The following is a 22,743-nucleotide window of genomic DNA, read 5'->3' as shown; positions in this document are numbered from 1 at the left end:
AAGTAGTAGTTTATTCTTTTAGTTCTTAGTTTATATTTGATCACAACAGAAGTAGAGATACAGTTTCATTTATGTCAAACTGTCACAACCACCAAAATTAAAGCACAACCATTCTCCTTTGACACTGAATATATGAAACAGAACTCTGGCACTGATTGTGCCTTAAACAAATCCAGTGTAAAGAGCCTCCTATACGCTGTTGGTATCACTCAACACAAACTAAGCAAACACTTTAACAGGAAGTGAATCCTACAGTCAGCAGACCTTCTGCAGACACTAAACGTGCAGTTTGTGACTGTGACAACACACATGCAGGTGTTTTCATCTGTTCTACAGGGAATGTGTTCACTGCTGGGGTGGATTATGTGTCCACGGGCAAAATCAACAGTTTCATGTTGACAGAAGACAGAGTGAAGTGTGTGTATTGCTCGTTTGACATTCCTGCTGTTAACAGTGTTTCTCCCTTTGCAAAATTGTTGTCAGGAGAGGAGGCCTCAAATCAATCCATAGCTCATTGTGTATCTATCCGTTATCTGTCCTATAGAAAGAAGTGGACATAGACCTACTGAAGATTCCTGAGAAGAGTCTAGTTTTTATGTGGGGAGGTAATGACTTTCTCTAAGGTGTGGCATGATGTCATGACTCTACAGCCAGGGCCTGACACCACCTGCAGACTGCTTGCCTCAACACACTGGCCCACTGAGCTCACAGACTGCATGTAAGGCAGCCAGGATGATGACACATTTGACTGATGACCTTGCAGAATTTAAATGTTACACTACTATACAGTGGAATACCGTCAGGGCACGTTTGGATTTGAAAAAAAGGAAGGAGGAGGCAAAGCTGCATTTTCATTAAAGTAGCATCATATCTGGATTTATCTTTAAGCAAGGTGTGTTGAACAGATGCTCAGGCTGTTGCCCAAATGTTCCAAATAAGTATCCTGGTCTTAGAAAGGAGAAAGAAAGAGAAAATAAATTCTCAGAGGAGCTTGGCCAAGAACAACAGGAAAAAGAGAGTAGCTTATGTTTAAGACCATGAAATAGATTAGTTTTAGGGTGTATATGAACCTACCACTGTAGCAAATATATTCTATCTATATACCAGATGTTCTCCTCTTCAACTGTAATGGTCGTATCCACAGCCACACATTTCAAATTAATTTTCTCACCACACTCATTACATTGGATTTAATTTAGGTTGATGGTCTCACACACTCACATCATCGTCAGAGGTTTTGTCATTTTCTTTGCAGTCACCAGTCATCAGTTAACAAACAGTTTTTGGGGTTTTAAAATCTTGTTTATTGCAAAATGTTTTGACACTGCATTGTATTCTGAATGAGGCACGCACCTTTGTATTGTTTTTCCCTTATTTGTTGTGTTGATTCATTTTTCTTTGTATTTAAGTTATCGTGTCTGATTTGCTGTCTTCCTTCCTGGTTTGGACAAAAAAATCACTGAGGGTGGAGTCTGTTTAAATACAGAGGCCCATGGGTCAGACCAAGTGTTGCATTTGCATGGGGGTGGAATGGGGTTTCTTTGTAGTTTTAGTTGTTGTCTATTTTGTTTCCTCCCTATCATTCCCAAATGGTTTGATCAGCCAGTTTATATGTCTCAGTGTTTTAGGTCAGTCGATTGAGTTAATGTCCTGTTTTGTTAGCAGTACTTTTGAGTAGACTTCTGTATGGTTGATATATGTTATGGGCCTAGGTCTCCAATTAAGCTGCTTATTTTTCATTCCTTTGTGTTTTGATCATTTTGGGGTGAATTTGAATCCCATCTTTTCAAAAGAAACCCTGTGCCTATTTGTCCTTTAACTGCTCGGTCCCTGACAACAACAGAATCACATAAAAACAATATCCCAATACGTTTTAATGTTGTCGACCTATTTCAGGCTCATACCCTTCACCCAAGCAGTTGAGGAAAGTGTGGGGTCCCAAGGTAAACAAACAGAATGACTGTGTGTGACCAACATGTGTGTGTCAGTATGTATGAGTAAGCATCTAGTTACAATCTCTATCTTACACACGGGAAACCTGAGGACTGTTTGGGGCATCTCTTTGCCAGAAGAGCTGTGTGGGGTTTGAGCCTGTACCTGGTGAAACTCCATCTGCACAGGTTTAATATTTAAAGACTGTTGAGAGTTTGGTTCCCCTTTGACATCAGGACCGACGTGTCCTCGTCAGCATAGCAGCACTCAAACTGCACTGAATCACACGGGAGGGACCTGAACTGTTCCGAGGCCAGGTAGCTCTTCTATTGTCAAGTTTTCTTCTCTCGTGAAAGTAGATGTGTTTTCTGCTGGTTTCGTGTATTTCTGTTTTTATAACATCAGTTTCATGGCTGTGTGGCTCATTTTCCAGGCAATTGAAATAACTTTATTGTGGCATTGTGCCAGATCCTACAAAGGGACGTGTAAGATTTGTTCTTTATAGCACAGTGAAATCAGAGGAACTTTGGGATTTTCAGTTTTTCCTCTAGTGAAGCTTGCAGCTTAGTAGCTTGGAGAGTTCTGACAAGAGGATGACACTCCCTGAGCAAATCTGCTGTGTGAGCTTTCTGACATCTGCAAACAGTTTGAGGGTTGAGCGAGAGTTTATGATATAGAAGAAACATTTCTGGGATTTGCAATAGCATTCATCTATCTTGGATCTGTGTGGCTTTAAACCAAAATTAACTATATTTTCTTCTGCAGGTTCAAAGAGCAAACTAAGAAAAGTAGTGACAGCGGAAGCACAATTATACACACAATGTACGTGAACTCTCCTGGAGCTGAGAGTGGATCATATTCACTGACCTTCCTGGGAAAGAAAGTCGGGAGACATCACTCTGTGGCTCCTGCAGGCAAGCAACGTGAGTGTAAGACACAACTAACATCTAGCAAACACCTCACACATCAGCAATGGATGCATCTGTAGGATGGCGTTGACATCCTCGTGCTCATTTCTGCAGCAGATATCGGACTTTGTTTAGTGGGAGCTGCTCTGTGTGATGAATGTGTTGCAGGCAGACAGGTGAAGTTAGACGAGGCTTAAATATTTCAACTGCTTGGCTGCCTCTCTTGTGAAGCAGTGGAGCAGTGAATGTATCAGAACCAACATGCCACACAGTTCCCGGCAGCATCTGGTGTGAGATCTGGACATGACGGCCTGCCAGCCTCAAACACACCTTCCAACACACGTAGATAACTACAATATTTGCACACTTTCCTTAGAATTACAGAAGAATTAGTTGGAAATGTTTTGTGTGATTTCAGACTTTCCATACATGCATGTGTAGTCACATGGTCTGCATGCAGAGGCAGTGAGTTTCTATATGGAAAGACTGGCTTCATGCCTGCATTGTGTCACTGTAAGGTCCACCATCTTCCATCCAGATGTTTTTGTTGCCTGAAAGTTATCTGTCCTCCATCCAGCTGTTTAAAGATTATACCTTGTTCCTCATTTATCTGTCTGTATGGACTTTTTTATTTTTCTTCTCTCAGGTGCCTGGGAGACACCAAACACGTCCACCGGCCCTGAGGACCCTCTGGTGTCCTCACGGGCCACACGGGCCCCAGTGGCCCCACATGTGCTGGAGGTTTTACCAGGCAGCGTACCAGAGCTGAAGGACGAGAGGCCATGTCCAATAATCCACAACACACAGTTTCCCCAGTATGATGACAACACAGCAGGTGAGACCTGCACAGTCCTTATCCGACACATTCATGCAATCACAGAGACCTAAACTGAAGCTTTGCATAATCTCTTACTCAAAATACACGACCCAGTGATTACAACCGATCATCTGATTAATAAACCCCTCATTAAACATTTTAAAGTTTCAACTTTGTTTTTCAGTCACACTCTACCTGCTCTTGAGCTTGTGCAACAGATAACCTGAATGTTTTGTTTTTTTAATCCAACCGTCTCATCTCTTTAATTCCTCACATGATTTCTGTCTCTCCACTGAAAGGTGTTTCTGGGAGGAAAGTAACAGCATGACGACACGCCCACATTCCTGTATGACGAAACACAGGGGGGAGAGGGTGGGATGAGATAAGAGAGTTATTAAATATTCAGAGGAACCTTGTCAGGATTTCAGAAAAACTTGACAACAGTCATGGATTAATTTGAAAATGAAAAATAAACAGGGCCTAAATAATACTAAATAATTGAACTACTGACATTATTTGATTATTTGAATGAATGTATCTTGAAAAATAAACATGGGTCTGTCAACCTACACATTACAATGATAAGGATGTAAATCTGTTATAAATCTAATAAATAAAATGTTGTCTTACTGAAGTATATGTGCTTTATTGTTTGCAATCAATGCATATGTGCAAATGCAATAAAATGATGATAAATACATTGGAGAACATTACATAATTGGAGTTTTTCAGAAGAAAAACTGTGAATGAACCAAGTTGAAACACTTGATGGAACTGCTTAGTTGACTTTAAATAATAAGAAGCGATGATCTGACACACACACACACACACACACAGAGCTGAAGGAGTGATGCATCAGCTCTTACACCCAATTAAGATTATTTGAAATTAAATGGTAATTAGTGCATTCCTGTAAAACCTTTTAACAGCGGAAAATGTATGCACCTTGCACTGACAGAGAAAAATACATAAATGACACGTTTGTTGAATTGATTTAGGGCTCTATAAGTTTTTATTACTCAAGATGTTCTAAAATGTCTTATCACACAGCACATTCCTAACATTGTAGGCAATAACAGAATCTGTGAAGTTGATTCCAACTGCCCACCAACGTTTGCTTCATTGTTCAAGCTGTTGCTCTTGACAAACCTCTGTGGATGAAGAGGTGGGCTGCGTTCAGGCGCTGGATCAGCATAGATCGACGGAAACAACCTGGACAAGAGGTCAACCAAGGTGGGGTAAAATAATAACGTGGAGCAGTATGTACAATGTATGTGTCTTTACATTAAGTTGTCAGGTTTTTGGGTAATTCTGTAAGAACTTAAGAACCAATATTGAAAAGTACCGATACTGATGCATGTGTCCACAAAATTTAACTGTTACTTTTCTTATTGTTGTTGATGGAGGGCGAATTGGTTATGTCTACTGAATCTTCTTCATCTAAAAAAAAAGTTTTGATAAAAGGGTTCAAAAACTATAGAAGGCAGAGACTGGAACTTGATGAGGGCCCCAACCAGACAACACTTTTTGTAATAGGTGCATGTAACGTAAAATAAATGTAGGAACCACTAGTTGAATTTTAAACAATGACAGTTAGATTGAAAAAAAATGTCATTGTTTAAAATTCAACTAGTGGTTCCTACATTTAGTGGACTTTCACTTTCCTAAAGTGTAATGAGGTTGAAGTATGAGGTAGTGGAAATACTCATGTCAAGTATAAGTATTAGTAATCTAAAGTATAACTTTACTACACTATAGTTTATTTCCATGGTTGTGCAGTGAATGGTTATTTCTCCAGGCTCCTCAGACTCTCAGCTGTCAGACAGCAGTGATGTGCGTCAGGCAACAGAAGCTGAGAGATCACAGTGTGTCAAGATGTACATCCCGTATGAGTCAGCTGAGCTCTGCATCACTCAGGTAAAAGAAAGAGCACACAACAATTACTGTCCCACACGTCAGTGTATTTATATTAAGAGTAGAATCTATTAATCAATTTATGTATTCTAAAAAATGTACGTGGGCATCTGAAAGTTACCCTCCAACATACTGAGAGCAGACAAAATTGTATTTAATCTTGTGAAAGTGGGAATATTAGTCAGACATGTGACTACAGGCTCTGTCCAGTTGTTCAGTGAGAGGGCATGCAGACACACAATGAAGTTGTTGTTGTGTTCTCGCTAACACTCACGTGCACTGATGCTGCAACTGTAGCCCTGAAGGCATTTTATCAGTTCCATGACTACATGTATTTCGTGTATGTGAGGTTCATGCAATCTGTGCTAACACGCAGATAGCCGAGGACATGGAAGCAATGAAGAGAAGACACTTGGACATGGTGCAAGAGCTGGAGGAGAACTTCCAGATCACAGCACGAGAGAATCAGGTGTGTGTGTGTGTGTGTGTGTGTGTGTGTTTAAGTGTGTTTAAGTGTGTGTGTGTGTGTGTGTGTGTGTGTGTGTGTGTGTGTGTGTGTGTGTGTGTGTGTGTGTGTGTGTGTGTGTGTGTACATGACAGTAATGGAAAGGATGCTATGTTATCAGGAATGGACGGTGCAGAAGGTCAGATCTCATTTCCAGAACAAATTAAACACCCTGCGGAGAATCCTGGACCTGTACCAGGAGAAGGTGGAGAAGAAGAACACTGAGTGGGAGAAGCGAGTTGTGGTCAGTGTCGCTGTCCATCTCTCCTTTAATGTGTCTCTTACTTAAGTCTCAAGACCCAAACCAACCTCATGTTCTTTTTTCCCTGTTACATAAATATCTGGCTCAACTCCTGCTGGCCTCTTGTGGTACACTTTGCTCTTCCGGGACATACACTTCAGTAATCAATCAAACTCTTTCTTTTTCAAAATGAATTCATCTATAGGTGACATAACAAACAGTAATTTGTGTAATTCTCCTTTTGCTTGACCCTGTCTGCTGCAGGCCCTGACTGCTCAGAAGGAGCTGCTGCTGGAGGAGCAGAGAGCTGAGAGGAGGAGGAGTAAAGAGGAGGCCCTGCAGTGGCACAGAGAAAAGGTAGAATAGGAATGGAGCACCCTCTTCTGGTCACTTTACAGTCAAACCTCCTTTCATATTTATTACACAGACATTGCTTCTCGTTTTCATTTTAGAGCAAAATGCTGGAGCTGTTCTCCACCAGGCTGGACGCCCTGCACAGCCACCAGGCCTCCAGTGAGTCTGCATGCATTCATAAGCATGTGTAACCATTAGCCTTTATATGACACCTTTATTAATCCTCTGTGACACCCCGAACAGCACTACAGGAGCTGCAAATGGCCCGACAGGAAGTAGGGAAAGTCCAAGAACTGTTGATGGCATCATCGCAGGAGCAGCAGGAAGCCACAGAGGAAGGTGCAAGCCCCGAGAACAAAGTACAACAACAGACTGTGGTGGGTTGGGATTAGTTACTATGACAATCTGCTGCTCGTATCTCAGAACAGATTGCAAACATATCTGGATGGTATTTCTGCGAGAATGATTAGCCAGTGTCATATTTTCTCGTTAACAATGACTTTGATCACCAGCAGGGCCGTAGCAAGAATTTGAAAAATAGTGGGGAATGATAAGGGGGATGGGGGGTATGAACATGAACACTGCACACTATCACCTGCACCCAATGCACATCGAAGGCACATGTGTGTGTCTGCTGAGACCTTTATACTTAGGAGTCATTTACTGTTCAAATATGAATTTCAATACTTCAATACCACTAATCCGCAATATTATATAGCCTCTCTATCCCAGCTGCAACTGAATGATAAACCTTTCTGATATTTCATGTTATATATGATGCTGTAAACGCTGAGATTATTGTCTTTAATGATTTGGATAATAGGTGAATGGACTGTGTCATGTGACCCCTGAGTTCACATAGCAGAGCCTGCTCTACATCTTCATTTTGATTTAAGTTTTTTTTTTTTTACAATACAATACAATACAATTTTTTTCATGACTTGGTACACAGATTCACACAGAGACCAGTCCCCCCAGACATTTTAGGTCATAGTCAAAATAAATAAACAATAATAATAATAATAATAATAATAATTCTTATTGTTATTATTATTATTAGAAATATACCCAGTGGTTTGGCACTCAGAAGAGTGAACAAGGCCGAACAATCCTGCACATGATTGTCTAGTTCTTGTGTAGAAATGTAAAAGAAAACAGGAAGTGGCCTGATAACCTTCATCATTTCCCTATCCTAGCTGAGGGAAATGAAAAAAAAAAAGAGGATCCGCCCTTTAATCCGAATCCACACCTAAAACCATTGGGTTCTTCCTGGCCCAGTACCCATGCCTCCCCCCAGGTTAGGTTAGGTGGAGACTAGATTTTGTGTCGTCCTGCGAACAAACAAACAAACCAACAAACAGACAGATGCAGGTGAAAAAATAACCTCCTCAGTGGAGATAAATATGTTTTTGTGACTTGGGTGTTTTGACCCTTTGCTCTGCTTCTATTTTCAGGATTGCAGTGAGTCAGATCTGCCACTGGAGGGGGCTAAAGCCCGTCTGGAGGATCTAAAGGAGAGTTTGCACCAGAGGGAGAGAGAGATCACTGAGCTGCTGGAGGCAGAGAGGAGCCCCGTCCCTCCTCTTCCTCAGCCACCCTGCAGTGTTCTGCTCCCCACTCTCATACACAAGGTACATACACAACTGTGAACCTGCCAGTGAACTCCTCTCAATATGACATTCTCTGTTATGCTCAAGTGTGAACTTTAGTCTGTTTTCTCAGACATCAGTCTGGTTTTATGACTTTCTTTTACTGGTACCCAACAACTGCTTTGTTTTGTCTTTCAAGGCTCATGCAATCTGCTGTGCAGTGAGTGAGAGCCGAGCTCTTCTGGACCAGATGATTGAGGAGAATCGTTTTGCTCTGGTTGAAGCCAGAGACAAACTGGACAGTCTACAGATGACTCCAGAAGACAGTACTGACAGACAGGATAAGACCACTGACCTAAAGCGGTTAGATCTCATGGAAGCAAACATTACATTGATTTTTGTTTGTTGGAATAGCCAAAGCCAGCCTAATTATCATTAAAACGATTTTCTTCCACATTATAGGTCAAGTGAGTATGAATCAAGTTTGTCTTTGCTCCAAGACAGAGTGAGGGAGTACGAGGTCTCTCAAATGGCTTTAGACTGCATCAGAACTGGAGAGAGCCCAGAAACAAACGGTAAATAAACAGCTTCAATCCACTGGAAATGTTACTTAGTACCGTGTAAGAGTCAGCAAAGCAGGCAGTCATCTGGGGCCTCGAACTGAGAGGGGGCCCCTCAGGAACAGCTGATTACATTAGTGCACGGCAATGACTTTTGTGAGAACCCCCTTAAATTCTACCACAACAAACCTTTCTGCCAAAACCTTTTTAATTTTAGAAGTTTGGTTGAAAACTAGAAAGACTAAATGTGTGTGTATGATGTTCCTGCTATAGGATGGAGATTTGAACAACTGATATGTGTCTGCACAGTAGGGCCTTTGTTTATCACCTGGATTTTGGAGATTGAAATGATGTGGTTTGGCATTATATATTTCTTTATGCTTCTATTTTGGGTTAGGGGTTACACTCCTGGTTACTTATGATACTTTCTTGCTAAATTCACTCAAATCACTTTACAGGCATCCAAGCAGTCATGTCAACATGTGCAGTAATGTAATGCATCACTTACTACAGCTGTATGTTTGTGCAACTGAGTATAAGGTGCATCTGTTATATCAGTGGTTTTAAGTTTAAACAATTGTTTTACTCAGATTGTGATGCGGTCTCAGAGCTGGAGGACATTTTGGGACAAGGGACGATCCGAACCACAGAGGGAGTGAAGAGTGTCGGTCAGCAGCTTCTCCTGATGCAGGATCAGGTTGTTGTTTCTTTAATCAGACAGGTCTCTGCTCACATCAGACCTCCGGGCTGATGATAATCTCCCAGCTGTCCTGCAGTGCATTAAACAACAGGAAGAGTTGTTTCTCATCCTTCTATAATGTCAGTGGTGAATTTAAGAAACTACAGCCTCCACTGTATCATTTCAGGTGTCAACTTAAGACATGATTTAGGATGTTTTAATCTTGATTAATGAAGCATCATACATAACCCTATAATATAATGGTTTTGGTTATATTTCATGGATATTGATGAGAAAATAAGGTATTTTTAGGACACTGTTATTCATGAGCACATGTAATTTGGTGCAGATCCAAATAGAAATTCTGGATCTAGTGAATTTAAATGTGGTTTCATGAGGGGACTGTTGGACCTTGGTGGAGGTGCACTTGAGTGTCTATAGTTGTATCGCTGTCTGTGAATCAACACTTTGAGTACACTGTAGCAAAGCCACTGACCTTTCCAATGTTTTTTTTTTTAAGTTCCAGATTGATTAACTGAAATGTTTGTCAAGGAATTTTAGTAATCTTTGCATTTTCATGCCTATTTTCATATTCTCCTCGCCAAAGCTCAAGCAAATGAAAGAAGAGAATAAGAAAACAATTGAGAACTACACATCAGAAAGGACAATGAGGATGAAGTATTACAATATGGTGGAAGATATGAAAGGTACAGAAACAAACAAAAGTTTTAAGCCTAACAATTTTCAAGGTTATCAAGGTTTCACGTTTTTCTTTTCCCCTCAGGTAAAATCCGAGTGTTATGTCGGATTCGGCCACCGAGCCGAATCGAGGCTGCACAGGGCGAGGCTGTGGTTGTGGATAAAATAGATGAGTTCTCTGTGAAGGTGGAAACCGCTCGTGGGCCGAGGGAGTTTCAGTTTGACAAGGTGTTCTGTGCAGAAACATCTCAGGAAGATTTGTTTCATGACACCAACAGGTGAGGGGAGAGATTACTTCTAAAGCAAGGAACCAATGCAGTTCACAAATTTACCATAACACACATATAATGGGCATCAAATGTGTTTCTCCACCGAAAACTAAAAAAATCTAATTGATCATGAAATAAATGTAATATTAATGAAGCAGATTAATGGAAGCCCCCCGGAGAGGCGTGTAATCCCTAAATCTACAGATTTAATGCTCTCAGCTAAGTAGTTCAGAGTATTTTTTCCCCCCACAGACTGATCCAGTCAGCCATCGATGGTTACAACGTCTGCATCTTTGCGTATGGCCAGACGGGCACAGGGAAAACCTTCACCATGGTGGGCGACAAGGAGCAGAAGAACCCCGGGATCTTGCCGAGATCTTTTCATGCCATGTTTGATATCATCAGGGAGAATAGCACCAAGTTTGACTACAAGGTGACGGACAGGATCTCACTGGGAGGAAAGATTTTAGAGAACCTCACATCATCTTTCACTCTCTGTCCATGCCCTCCTCCTCCTCCTTCATGTGCTTCCTTATACCTTAGGTTTCGGCCTATATGCTCGAGCTGTACAACGACAGGCTCCAGGACCTCTTCGTGAGCCTGGCTGGTGAGGCCCATGCACAGCCCCAGTCCCATGGCCAGGCCAGGCGGGTGGAAATCAAGAGGAACAGAAAGGGGGTTGTGTTCGCCCAAGGAGCAGAGACAAAGGAGGCTTCCAGTGCCCAGGAGCTCTATGCTCTGTTCCAGCAGGCCTGCGCCAACCGACACATCTCTGCCACCAGTGAGTTCTCTGTACCGTGCCATGCTGCCTAGTTCAAACAGGGCCCTGCTAAATGGTTTGGATTAATCGTGTTAGTTACAGTCAGTGTGAGGGGAACATCAGCTCGGTACATCATTACTGGACTGGACGTTGAGTGGCAGAGCAACAAAACTGTAAATCCAGCTACAACCTTATAAATAACAGTTACAAATAAAGTCGATTGACAGTGTACACTTAAAAGTACTGATAAAGAAATAGGAATAAGAATAACGTGTTGTTATCGGTAATTATGCAATGTCTTTCACCAGAAACTTGACTTTAGCTGAAATGATTAAATGATCAATTGATTTGTTGATCATTTGCAATGTTGACAGTTGGAGTGTTGATCTGTAATTGATCAAGAAAAAGGCATTTCTAAATATTTTATTGAAAAAATATATCTACAAAATACTGAAGATTAATTATTTATTGAAAATAGTTGTTAGTTGGGGCCCTAATAATCCATACTCCTTTTTTACGGTTTATGTTTTCCAAGAAATGAATGTGGAGAGTTCTCGCTCCCATCTCATTGTTGGCATCATGGTGGAGAGCAGGAATCTGACCAATGGGAGCGTGAGCACTGGGAAGCTGAGCCTGGTGGACCTGGCAGGCAGTGAGAGAGCAGCCAAGACTGGCGCCAAGGACCACCAGCTGAAGGTTCGCTCAAACCTTATGGCCCAACAAGTGACGAGTATTTCTAATGGTCTCTTTAAATTCTCTACTCCTCTGCAGGAGGCTAACTCCATTAACAAGTCTCTGAGCGCCCTGGGCGATGTGATCTCAGCCCTGTCTGCGGAGCTGCCCCATGTACCGTACAGGAACAGCAAGCTGACACAGGTTATCTCATAAAGCTGTGAATTCAGACCAGGGCTGGGCGATGAAACAACATGAATAATTATCGTAATATAATTTTCATCAATAGCAATATAATAAAAGTTCAATATATTGTCTGCTTGTCTGTTTGTCATTGTCTGCTCATAAAGAAGAGAAGCAAAACATAAAGGAAATAATAATGTGACATTTAACATGAAAATATTGTAATTATTGATATTAACTGATATGAAATGTATATCTTGATATCATTATTGGCCTTATTACCTGGCCCTAACTGTGACCATCCAGTTTGATTCAGTTTTGAGTGAATTGAAACACTTTGCTGTCATCAGACACAAATTACAAAGACGGTAGCGGTGAACATTAATTTGCTAAATCGTTGTCCTCTCCCTCAGGTGATGCAGGACTCGCTGGGCGGTAATGCCAAAACCCTGATGATCGTCAACATTTCTCCCTCAGAGTGCAACGTCGATGAGACTCTCACATCCCTCATGTAAGAAGCACAGAGAGAGGTTCTTCCTCTCATTTATCTGTCACGTTCACAAAACTCCCAAATAACACCCGATCCTCCGGAACCCTCCAGTTACGCGACAAGAGTGAAGGCCATAACCAACAATGCTCAGAGAAACGTGGAGAGCAAAGAGATCGCCCAGCTGAAAGAGGTACAGTGTGGTTTTCTTTTTTATTATTTTATTTTCAAATTTTCAGCTTAACAAGACATACAAAACCTTAACATGGCTCCTGATCCCCTGACCCACAAACAACAGAAGGAGCTCTCTCAAAAGGAGCAGGTAGAAGTCAAAGTTAAATTGAAGGAAAAAAAGATAATTAATATATGAATGGGAAGAACATTAATGAATAAACAAGAGGCAATGTAAGTAATCCTATAGCTTACTCTGACGACCAAGGCTGTGTCGATTCTGGTTACATTTTTATATCAGACCTGATATAGGTGTCTGTAATGTGTCAATACAGGTCAAATAGGGCTTCAGGATTTTCATAAAGGTATTATAGTTATTTTCTAAAGGTTTGTGTGAATTACTTTAAAGTGGAATGCAGCTATGAATTTCCCCAAAAAAGTTTAGTTATGGGGAGATGGGAAACGGATTTCCACAAAACAGCTATGCACTTCTTGGCAATGCACAAATACATTTTTTAATTATTTCTGTTTCCTTTTTCTGTTATTTCTGACAGGTGATCATGAAGCTGAGGTCGGGACAGACTGTGGAGGAGGAGGATGTCTGAACTCTACTACTCGACAACACTGCAGTGAAGTGGTTCGATTGGATTGTCTTTCTTGTGTCTTTTATGCATCGCTTCTTAGGAACGAGGACGCACTTTTTTAACAACTTTAACATTATATTTAGTCACGTGCATGGCGGGATGGGTGACATCACTACCGGGCACATTCAGGGGATTGCGTGCAGTTTGTTAATGGGTGCTGGCTGCCAGGTCTATAGAATGAGGCCCCCCACAATATGGGGGCCCCACATGTAACTGAATAGGCAAATAGGAAGTCAGTTGGTCATTCAGTGTGCCTTCTATTGTGTGGGGTAAACCGCAATGAGTTTGTAGCCCATTAGAACCTGAGAGGTTAAGTCCCCAGGGCCCATGACCTGTCCCTATATTGTTGCAGGGTCAGGTCCCAGCTGGGAACGGACGCTCTCACACACGCAAAGGCCTTGTTATGTGCTTTCTTTTTCTAGTTAACTAAAATTAGAGCTTTATGACAAAAGGTAAACGCTGCTTAAAATGTGCCAACATTGACGGAGGACATTTTTTTGTTATTACATTATTACATTAAATGAAGTAGGTCATGCTGTCAAGCATTTATTTCCCCACATGTGAATATGCTACTGTTTCTTATATAACAAGAAGGCAATTATATGATTTAAAGTCGTGGAAAGATGATTCATTCTGCTGCTTATTGGTTTGTTTTTCTCGCACTAGATGCCTTGTGTCTGACTAAAACTGTCAGAGCAAATCCAAGGCTTCAAACAGAAAGTGTTTGAGCCAGGACGGCACTTCAGCCCTGATGAGGGATAACAGTTTCTATAAGTAGGCTGTCTTTTGTCTTCTTGGGCCTAATCTTAATTGTTCAGCACTTGTAATCTATACCGCGGGCCCAGCAAGTGCTTTTCTTTGATACGCCACGTTAAAGCCATGATTCCTATAGCTTCTGTGTTTTATTGGGGGCTTTAGATCAGAGGACGCGCAGAGCATGTTCTCATGTGATTTGTTATTCTTTAATGAGGGCGATAGTTTAAACCAGACTGTGGATGAGAACAAAGTGAGGGACAAAGACGCACAGTGCTGCAGTAAGCGAATGGAGGTCTGAGGCCGAGGTCTCATCCTCTGGGTGTGTTTGTTTAATCAATCCACACGAACCAATTCATGGTCAATGGTTCGCATACATGACCACCCACAGCTCAGCTGTGATTGATGACTTCATACAACAGGGGAGCTGTCACTGTGACAGGGTGCTTTTGAGCAATGGTGTGATGTAACAAAGTACTTTTACTTAGTCAATATATTTAAGTATTTTTTTATGTATTTGTACTTTACTTATAGATGTATTTTCAGGTACTTTTCATTTATACTCCACTACATATAACAGGAAATGACTGCTCTTCCTACTCTATACTACTATCATTTAACAATGCATTGTGTTACATTTTCACTCTGTGTTTTTAGGTTTTTATAAGTCATAAATAACAAGAGGAGAATCGGTTCACTGATCCAATCAGAGCAGTAACATTAGACCCCGCCTCCTGCAGCATCACTGGTAAAGAAGAAACACCTGAAATTGGATTTGGAAGAAGCCTTCGCCGGGACTGTTGTAGACTGTTGTTTTGGGGAACTACTTTTACTTTTTATACTTTACGTATTGCAAAAAGTATAAGTACTTTTTTACTTTAACTCAAGTATAAAAGTTTATCTGGTACTTATACTTTCATTTGAATACATTTCATTGTACTTCTTTGTATTTTTACTTAAGTAAAGTGTTTTAAAACCTCCTCCACCACTGCTTTTGTTGACAATCTGAGAATTGTTATACGTACAAGAAGAGTCAGATGACAGTTACCTGGGAAATAGAAATATTACAACAAAGAGGTTAACCATTTCCTTTTTTATTTTCAAGTTACATGTTTTTCTACAGAAAATGTGCATCATAAAAAGACATTGTTAGAGGCAGTCTATACTGTTTTTAGTGTACATATAACTCATAGCTTATGATTCCCATTAATTTCACTGTTTTCCTCATTTTAAGTAGTTTCCCCTTTAAAATATACATAATAAAAGTCATTATCAACTACAATGAGGAGAAGCAGTTGCTGTGGGAATTATTGCTCTGAGTTCATCTTGTCAAGAGGTCATTCAACATGTTTGCAGTTATAAATAATGAATAACTCTGACAGTTATGATAGCACACAACAAATCAATTGGTCCTTGCAATGAATGTGTGTTAAAAACAAGAAGGAAAAGTCTTGAAATTACATGTCTACACCTTCTCATTCAAATACCCAGAATCTATAAACATCAAGTTATTGTTCTACAGCAAATTCATCTTACTTAGTACTTCCAGCCGTTGTCAAATGGTCACTCTGCACAGTAAAGGTCAAACATCCAATTATTCCTTTTATTGTTACTTTTGAAATCTTAGACAATTTTAGTCAATTTAACACCTTTTCCTGGCTATAGAGGTTAGTGAAGATAAGAGGGTTGCCAGTTTGAATCCTTGGGACAGACTAGTGCTCGAGTGGTCTTAAGGGATTTGTCAGTTTACAGGTATGAATCTGTTGGAAAAGTATAAGAAAGCTCAGTAGACTTCCCCAAAAGTTTAAAACAGAGTTGTTGTGGACGTAACTTTCAAACTTTCATTTTAAGGATAAAGTTCGCCACAAGGATTGTGCCCAGCAACCCCTTTTGTTCAAACTGCCATGCTTCTTTACATTTATCTTATGAAAATAGAACCGCCTAATTTCATGCTTCACTGTCCTCTTTACTTCGCTCAAAGACGTCTGGGACTGTATCTAATCTGAGTGTGTGGGAGGTCACAGTGCTGATGGGAGAGGAGGAGGAGGAGGTTAAAAATGTCTTAATATACACTTTTCTCCACTGTTCCCCAGGCAGCCACTGGAGGAGACCATGGAGGTGGGACGAGTTAGCTCGGCAGTGCAGCCCTCCAAGCGACTTTAAAAAGGAGGAGGAACCAGTAAGGGGATGGGGGGTGAAGACAGGACGAAGACGAGGACACGAGGGGGATGGGGAGATGAAAGGGAATGCAAGTGATGAGGAGGAGATGGAAGAAAAGAGGCGAGGAGGGGAAGAAGAGGGCGAGTGAGAGTGAGGATGAACCCTGCGTGAACACAGTTTGAGGCCTGGAGCAATGATCATCAATCTGAAACAGCCTCTCTCTCCCTCCCTCAGTGTTTAACTGTAACTAATATCTGAAGATAAAGACTTTTAATGAGGGTCTGTTTTCAGCTAGTTTCATTATTAATGTGGTGGGACAGGAAGGCAGAGGGACTTTACGCGCCCTTTCAAAATATAGGCACAGAGGCACTTTGAATGACCCTCACCCGGCTAATATTGAGTTCAATACATGAAGTTAGTTCATATTAAATGACATTAATGTCTTACATACAGATTGATATATAAAGTATACTTCATCTTATGTTGTTCATATTTGTGCTGATTGTTTTGACCACATTTGCCAAAACAAATATTCCAATCTATGAACAAAGGGAGGTGTTGGATTTCTGAGGTGTGATGAAGGTTTGCCAAAAACAGTGGCGAATACAAAATAATTAGTATTTGTGATATTCCAAAACGTCCACACCTGATCTAAAACCTGGAGGAGATGGTGATACTGTAAGGACGTGGTTTCATCGTCAGACCAAAGTCAGTGCTGAGATCCAGCTCCTGCCCCGGGACGTTTTCAATCCGCAGCCCGTGGAGCAGCGTGGTGAGAAACACAAACATCTCCAAGCGAGCAAATCCATCCCCGAGACAGCGTCTCTTCCCCATGCCGAAGATGAGAACCTTCTCCATCAGCTCCTTGTTGAGGAGTCCTGATGGACCCAGGAATCGTTCAGGGCGAAATGCGTCCGGGTCACCCCATTGATCACTGGGACAGAGGGAGAAACATGAGGACCAGTAATGTACACCATTTCTTATAATTCACACTATACAGTGTCATGTTAAATCCAAAGTCACGATTAAGTGATGATTGCTTGTGGCTACTCACACATCATGATTGACTTGATACTGGTTGATGAAGACACATGTGTCTTTAGGAATGAAATATCCATTCAGGGTGATGTTTCTTGTGGTGCTAAAAGAGCGGAAAGCGTGAACGACTAGAATGGCACTCTTCAGCTCCCCTATGATGATCCCTTAAATTCATTAGATCCTGATTTTTACTTGGATCTGAACTGAATTGCACACACTCAGGATCCAGGAAAATGTTTCAAAACACCCTATCTCACAATGTTAAAGAAAAAGATTCCTGGATCTGCCCCTGATTTAGACCCATATCATAATTCCATGTTCCACCCCTCCACAAAATTGTACAGAAATGGGTTTAGTAGGTTTTGTGTAATCCTGCTAAACAACAAACATAACATGCTTTGCAGATATACAGACCTTTACTGTACACAAAATGTCTGTCTTACCAGTGAGGTATGGTGAAAGGGACGTAGGAAGCATGACGAAACACTTCATATATGAACGCCTCCGTGTAAGGCATCTTGGTCTTATCTGAAAACCTGGGCAGTCTGGCTGTGCCTATGTGGTAATCTGCAAGAGAAAAGAACTATTCCTATAAGTTCCAAATGTAGGGAACTGGTGAGTGTTTGCACAAACTTTAAAACAACATATTTCTGAAGGATTGTTGAACTCTGTCGGTGAATGTTGAGCAATGAAACATCGCAAATAAATATTTCACTGCAAGACAGAGTGCTTTCGAAATAGTAATATACATAGTAATCTTATGTATATGCAATAAGGATGAACAATGATACTTTTCGAGATATATTTCTTTAAGTTACCACAGGTTGTTGCAACATAAACTAGACACATTACAACCCCTCAGCTACGATGCAGGTTCAGAGCTACTGAAGCTGGGGTCTGCAATGACATCAAATCACTCTATAGCTAATTATTTCATCTGATATAACTGCATGATCAGTAGTTTTCATTTGCTCACAAGTTCTTGTATGTAAAATATAGCTGCAGCTCAGTTCAATGCTGAAAGAAAGGACTGAGTTGTGTTGTCTTATTTGAGTTTCTAATGTTTCATGAAAACGCACTTCACAATTACAAAGACATAAATATGCTCGTCTTTCAAATCAATGTTGCTCGTATTAAATCACTAATAGCTCTCCATTAAAGTGGAGAAACTGCTTTAAAGAATAGAATGAAAAGCTTCACAGTCAATGCATTGTATTCATTTTAACTTAATTAAAGTGATGCCTACAGTAGGTGAAGAGTATTAATCTAAATGTGTTCAATGCCTTGCGTGTTACTGTCTTTGTGTTGGTCTGGTTCAACTCTCTAACCTTTCTGTCTGTCTTTCTCTGGCTGTTCGTGCCCCCCTTCTCTCTCTCTCTCTCTCTCTCTCTCTCTCTCTCTCTCTCTCTCTCTCTCTCTCTCTCTCTCTTCCTGATTCAGCCTGGTTCTTCTCTAAGTGTGCCCCCCTCCAACCCATCCCACCTCCCCTCTGCGAAAAGCGCAACGTGCCTCGGAACAGAAGACAGCAGCACTTCTGTCAGCAGACTTCAAAAGTAGCTCTGGCATCAGCAAATTGGATTGATCTTTTGTGAGTTTCTCTCGTGGCTGTCAGATTCTGTCTGTGCGGGGAGGGCACCCGGGTCGGCACATTGTTGTTTTTTTTGTTGCCGTGATTTTTGCCTAAAATGTTGATGTTTGACACTTCCTACTAGACTTCTGTGCCCGGCTCCTCCTGTGATGATGATACACTAGTTAGAAAGAGATGCATTTTCACATGTTTAGGTCCTTAAAACCTCACTATTCTGTTTTTATTTTCTCTATGTCTACTAGTTTGGTATAACCAATAGACTACCAGCCACAATATTTGCTCCATTATTTTATCAATAGTGTTATATTATTCTTAATATATAATATTAAAACACAAGACAGTACCTATCTCCTGCTGGATTCTGTCCTGGACGTCAGGAAACTTGATGAGGTACAACAGGCTCCACTGTAAACCAGCAATGATGGTGTCAAATCCTTCAGAAAATAACAAAGAACACTACTGCAATGAAAATAGATCAATGGTTTCGATCAGTACGATCCATTCCATGTCATTATCACTATTTGTCATCAATGAATGTGCTGTTTCTAACCTGCTCCAAAGATGTCTATAACCGTGTGAATGATCTGAGAGTTGGAGAGCACAGACGTTTCCTTATTTTCCTCCCTGTCCTCACAAAGTGCAATCAGAGCGTCTGTAATATCCCGGATACAGTTCTGCAATCACACACACACACATTCACATTCACAGACACAATATAACAGGAAATTTAATCATGTTTGTAATCATCACCATCACCTAAGCATCAAGCTATCTTTGCTAACAACAGGGTGATTTGTGATTGTGTAAAAATGGTGGTTAAAAATTTAAAAGCAATAATTAGGGAAGAGACAGTATAATCAGTTATGGTATGACGCGTGTCTTCCACTGGGTTGCCAATTCCTAATTAGAGTGTGTGCGAACATTTTATCCACTCTGCACAAGAACAAAGGTCCCTCCCAGGGAACTTGTTTGTTATTTTTTTGGCTACAGTCGCACTCACAACTACTACTGCATGAGTGCAATGTCAGATTAAATAGTGGGCAGCAAATTAGTGCGACAGATAAAAAGAAAATAACACTTTATATTACGTTATCCACCACATGGGACCGTCCTGAATCTATAATGTTTGTATTTTATGATCACCTTGCAATAGATGGTACCTTGGTCTTGATACTCATGAGATATGTTTGTACTTTTCTTTGAAATATACATTTTCTGTTGTCTGTCCTTCAAAGATTAAAATTTTGGCTTCACTCATGTATTTTTCTGTATAGTGTCCAACAATCATCACTCAAAATATGTGATGTACGTAGGTCCTGAAACACTCAGAAGCTGATTTTGTTCTTCAAGAAATAGAGTAATGTCTTTGTTTGTAAAACAATAATGTTTTCATTTTTGCTGTAGCTGCATTTATGTGTAATCATGCATTTCTTTTGCATTGTCCTCCATCTTAACTGATATAAATGATGGTCTACCAGTGAATCTACAGGTCTCCTTACCCTATCAAAGGTGTTGATGTGCTCCTCAATGCTCCTCTCCATGAATCCATTCATCCTCTGAATGTGCTGCACCATCTTCCTCAGAGATGGACTCGGAAAGTAGCGAAACACAGGGAAAAAATCGGCCAGATTCCCTGCTGCAAAGATCCTCAGGACCTCGTTGTTGATGTGGACAATAGTGAGAAACTCCTTATCATTGTAGTCATACCTTTTCCCAAAACAGAGGGCACACACAACATTTGCCACTGAGGTTACCAAGGGTATCACTGGATCAATGCCCATCACATCTTGGCCCATTTCCCTTTTAGCAGCAACCTGCTCCCGAATCACCTCCACCATCTCAGCAGCCTCCGCACAGACATGCTCCTCCAGCAGGCAGGTGGCACCAGACCCCCTGGGCTCAGTCTGGGAGAAAGACCTGAGGGCGTTCTTGCACAGCTTCTTATGGAGCATCCAGGCCGGTCCGTACTTCTCACTGAAGGTCATACTGGTCCCGTTGGCCACAGCAGAAAAGGTGAAAAGGTCAGGCCGCCCTGCAAAAGCATCCCCCTGTCGGACCAGTGCCTGTCTGATGGTGGCGTATCCACTCAGGACCACAACAGTCAAAGAGCCCAGACGCATCTGAGGTACAGGAATGATCACGTGATAGAATGAGCAAATACCCCATCATTAGACCATCTTAAATGTTTTCACACATTTAACTCTATATACCTTGAAAACATCACCATATTGGAGCCTCAGACGTGTTAGAGAAAGATGAATCTGGTCCCCCATCTGGAGCAGGTTACCGACAAGGGGCCACGGTGTGGGGCCAGGAAGAGGAGGATATTTAGTGTGGTCCAATTGGGAGGTGTGTTGGTGGCTCTTTCGGCCCCTGAGGGCCATCAGGAGGAGGGTGAGAAGACACAGACCGACAGTGACACTAGAAATAGAAGCGCATGGGTTCTCCTTGATGGGCAGAATTCCAAACGTGGGTTTCATCTTGCTTGGTAAACTGCAAATACTGAGACATAGAGGATGGAAGTGAAAACGTATGTTTCAGAGTGGAAAGAGACCAACATTCAATTAGTTTGAAAATGTAGAGAGAATTTTTCTACAAAAGACAAAAAGTATTCCACGGAAAGAAGGATGAAAACAAAACAAATAGACAAAGATAGAAAAAAAGAAATATCGGAATCAATTTTGTAATAAAACTCACCATGTAGGGTCCTCTGTAAATTTGGTGTCAAACGGTAGAGTCAGAACCAAACAACAGAGAGCAAAGCAGAGACAAAATGACAGGCAGGAGTCTGAGGTCTGATCCTGGGGAAATCAGTGTTAGTGAGAGTGGCTCACAGTCCGGGACGTCCCTTTGAGCAGCGATCGGGCCCCCTGCAGAGGGAGCTGCTGCCCGCTCACAATAGAGAGGCAGACATGGCGAGAAACTTGGCTCAGGCCTCAGGTCAGCCAGTGACCGCATCGACCCATTTACCGCAGACCGGAACCTTTCATAACACGAGTCCCCCGCCTCTCCTGTTCTTTAGCCCCTTATAGAGGTGGAGGCTGTTTGTTGCAGAACACAATGTCTTTTCAAGGCCTTACATATTAAGGAATGTGATTTAGAATATACAGGGTTGCCTGTGAGCATCATGCAAGTGCACCACAATGATTTACTGATATTAATAAATAATACACTTTGAAGAAAGGACGTTTAAAGCTTAAATGTAAGTATGTTTTTACAGCTTGCCTCTGAATTAGTGTTTTGGAGGAAAAATAACATGAACACTTTGTTAGTCAAATACATGGTTATGAGGAAAATGCTTTTATATTAGTGTATTAGCTACTGTATTAGTTCAGTCTTGCACCACCTTTGACACTTTAGGTGTAAGTAAAACTTGAATATGGAACGTAATCATTTTACATAAGGAAAGGATCTGAGTATTAATCCATCACAGGGTCACAGACCCCATCATTTTTATGAACAGTGTAATTTTCATATTGTGTCACAAGGGGGCGGTCTCTATCTGTTTGGGTTGACTTCATGTCCCCTGCACTTTGACTGTGGTTATGCTTTGAGGCTACATATCCCCATAGTTGTGATAGTGCTGATATGATTTCACACATGATATGTATACAGTACATCATCACATCCACAAGCCCCCAGGAACAGGCATGTTGTGTTTGTCCGAAGATCAATGTCTCTGCTGACATTTTGTCTTTGGGCCTTTGGTTTTGTTGACCCCAGTGCTCTGCTATTTGTTGTATCCATGTTTGAACCTATAATTTAATGTCTTTGACACACTTACCGCTCTCCAATCTGTCCCCGTCAGATTGTTTCAACA

At 41.2% G+C, this 22,743-nt stretch overlaps 2 protein-coding genes across 2 annotated transcripts; one reads left to right on the top strand and one right to left on the bottom strand.

Annotated features, from left to right (window-relative positions):
• Window positions 1-6,182: 6,182 nt before the first annotated feature.
• On the top strand, window positions 6,183-14,091 carry LOC117767724 (kinesin-like protein KIN-14E). Its single transcript, XM_034595558.1, has 16 exons — window positions 6,183-6,320; window positions 6,770-6,830; window positions 6,915-7,048; window positions 8,126-8,302; window positions 8,460-8,623; window positions 8,723-8,835; window positions 9,411-9,517; window positions 10,107-10,206; window positions 10,284-10,476; window positions 10,720-10,900; window positions 11,011-11,248; window positions 11,763-11,923; window positions 11,999-12,103; window positions 12,496-12,593; window positions 12,684-12,762; window positions 13,295-14,091. Exons 1-16 carry the CDS (start codon window positions 6,183-6,185, stop codon window positions 13,343-13,345), a joined length of 2,100 nt encoding a protein of 699 aa, XP_034451449.1. The 3' UTR covers window positions 13,346-14,091.
• Window positions 14,092-15,148: 1,057 nt separating this feature from the next.
• Window positions 15,149-21,894, bottom strand: LOC117767454 (cytochrome P450 1A1). The gene is made up of 8 exons (XM_034595095.1): window positions 21,621-21,894; window positions 21,134-21,425; window positions 20,423-21,043; window positions 19,474-19,597; window positions 19,268-19,357; window positions 17,779-17,902; window positions 17,352-17,438; window positions 15,149-17,231 (listed from the first exon to the last, which is right to left on the bottom strand). The coding sequence occupies exons 2-8, from the start codon at window positions 21,401-21,403 to the stop codon at window positions 16,949-16,951; spliced, it is 1,599 nt and encodes a 532-aa protein (XP_034450986.1). The 5' UTR covers window positions 21,404-21,425; window positions 21,621-21,894; the 3' UTR covers window positions 15,149-16,948.
• Between the last annotated feature and the right edge of the window lie 849 nt (window positions 21,895-22,743).

Source organism: Hippoglossus hippoglossus, chromosome 9 (genome assembly GCF_009819705.1).
Source record: "Hippoglossus hippoglossus isolate fHipHip1 chromosome 9, fHipHip1.pri, whole genome shotgun sequence".
Classification (NCBI taxonomy): Eukaryota; Metazoa; Chordata; class Actinopteri; order Pleuronectiformes; family Pleuronectidae; genus Hippoglossus; species Hippoglossus hippoglossus.
This window is presented reverse-complemented; position numbering and strand designations above follow the sequence as displayed.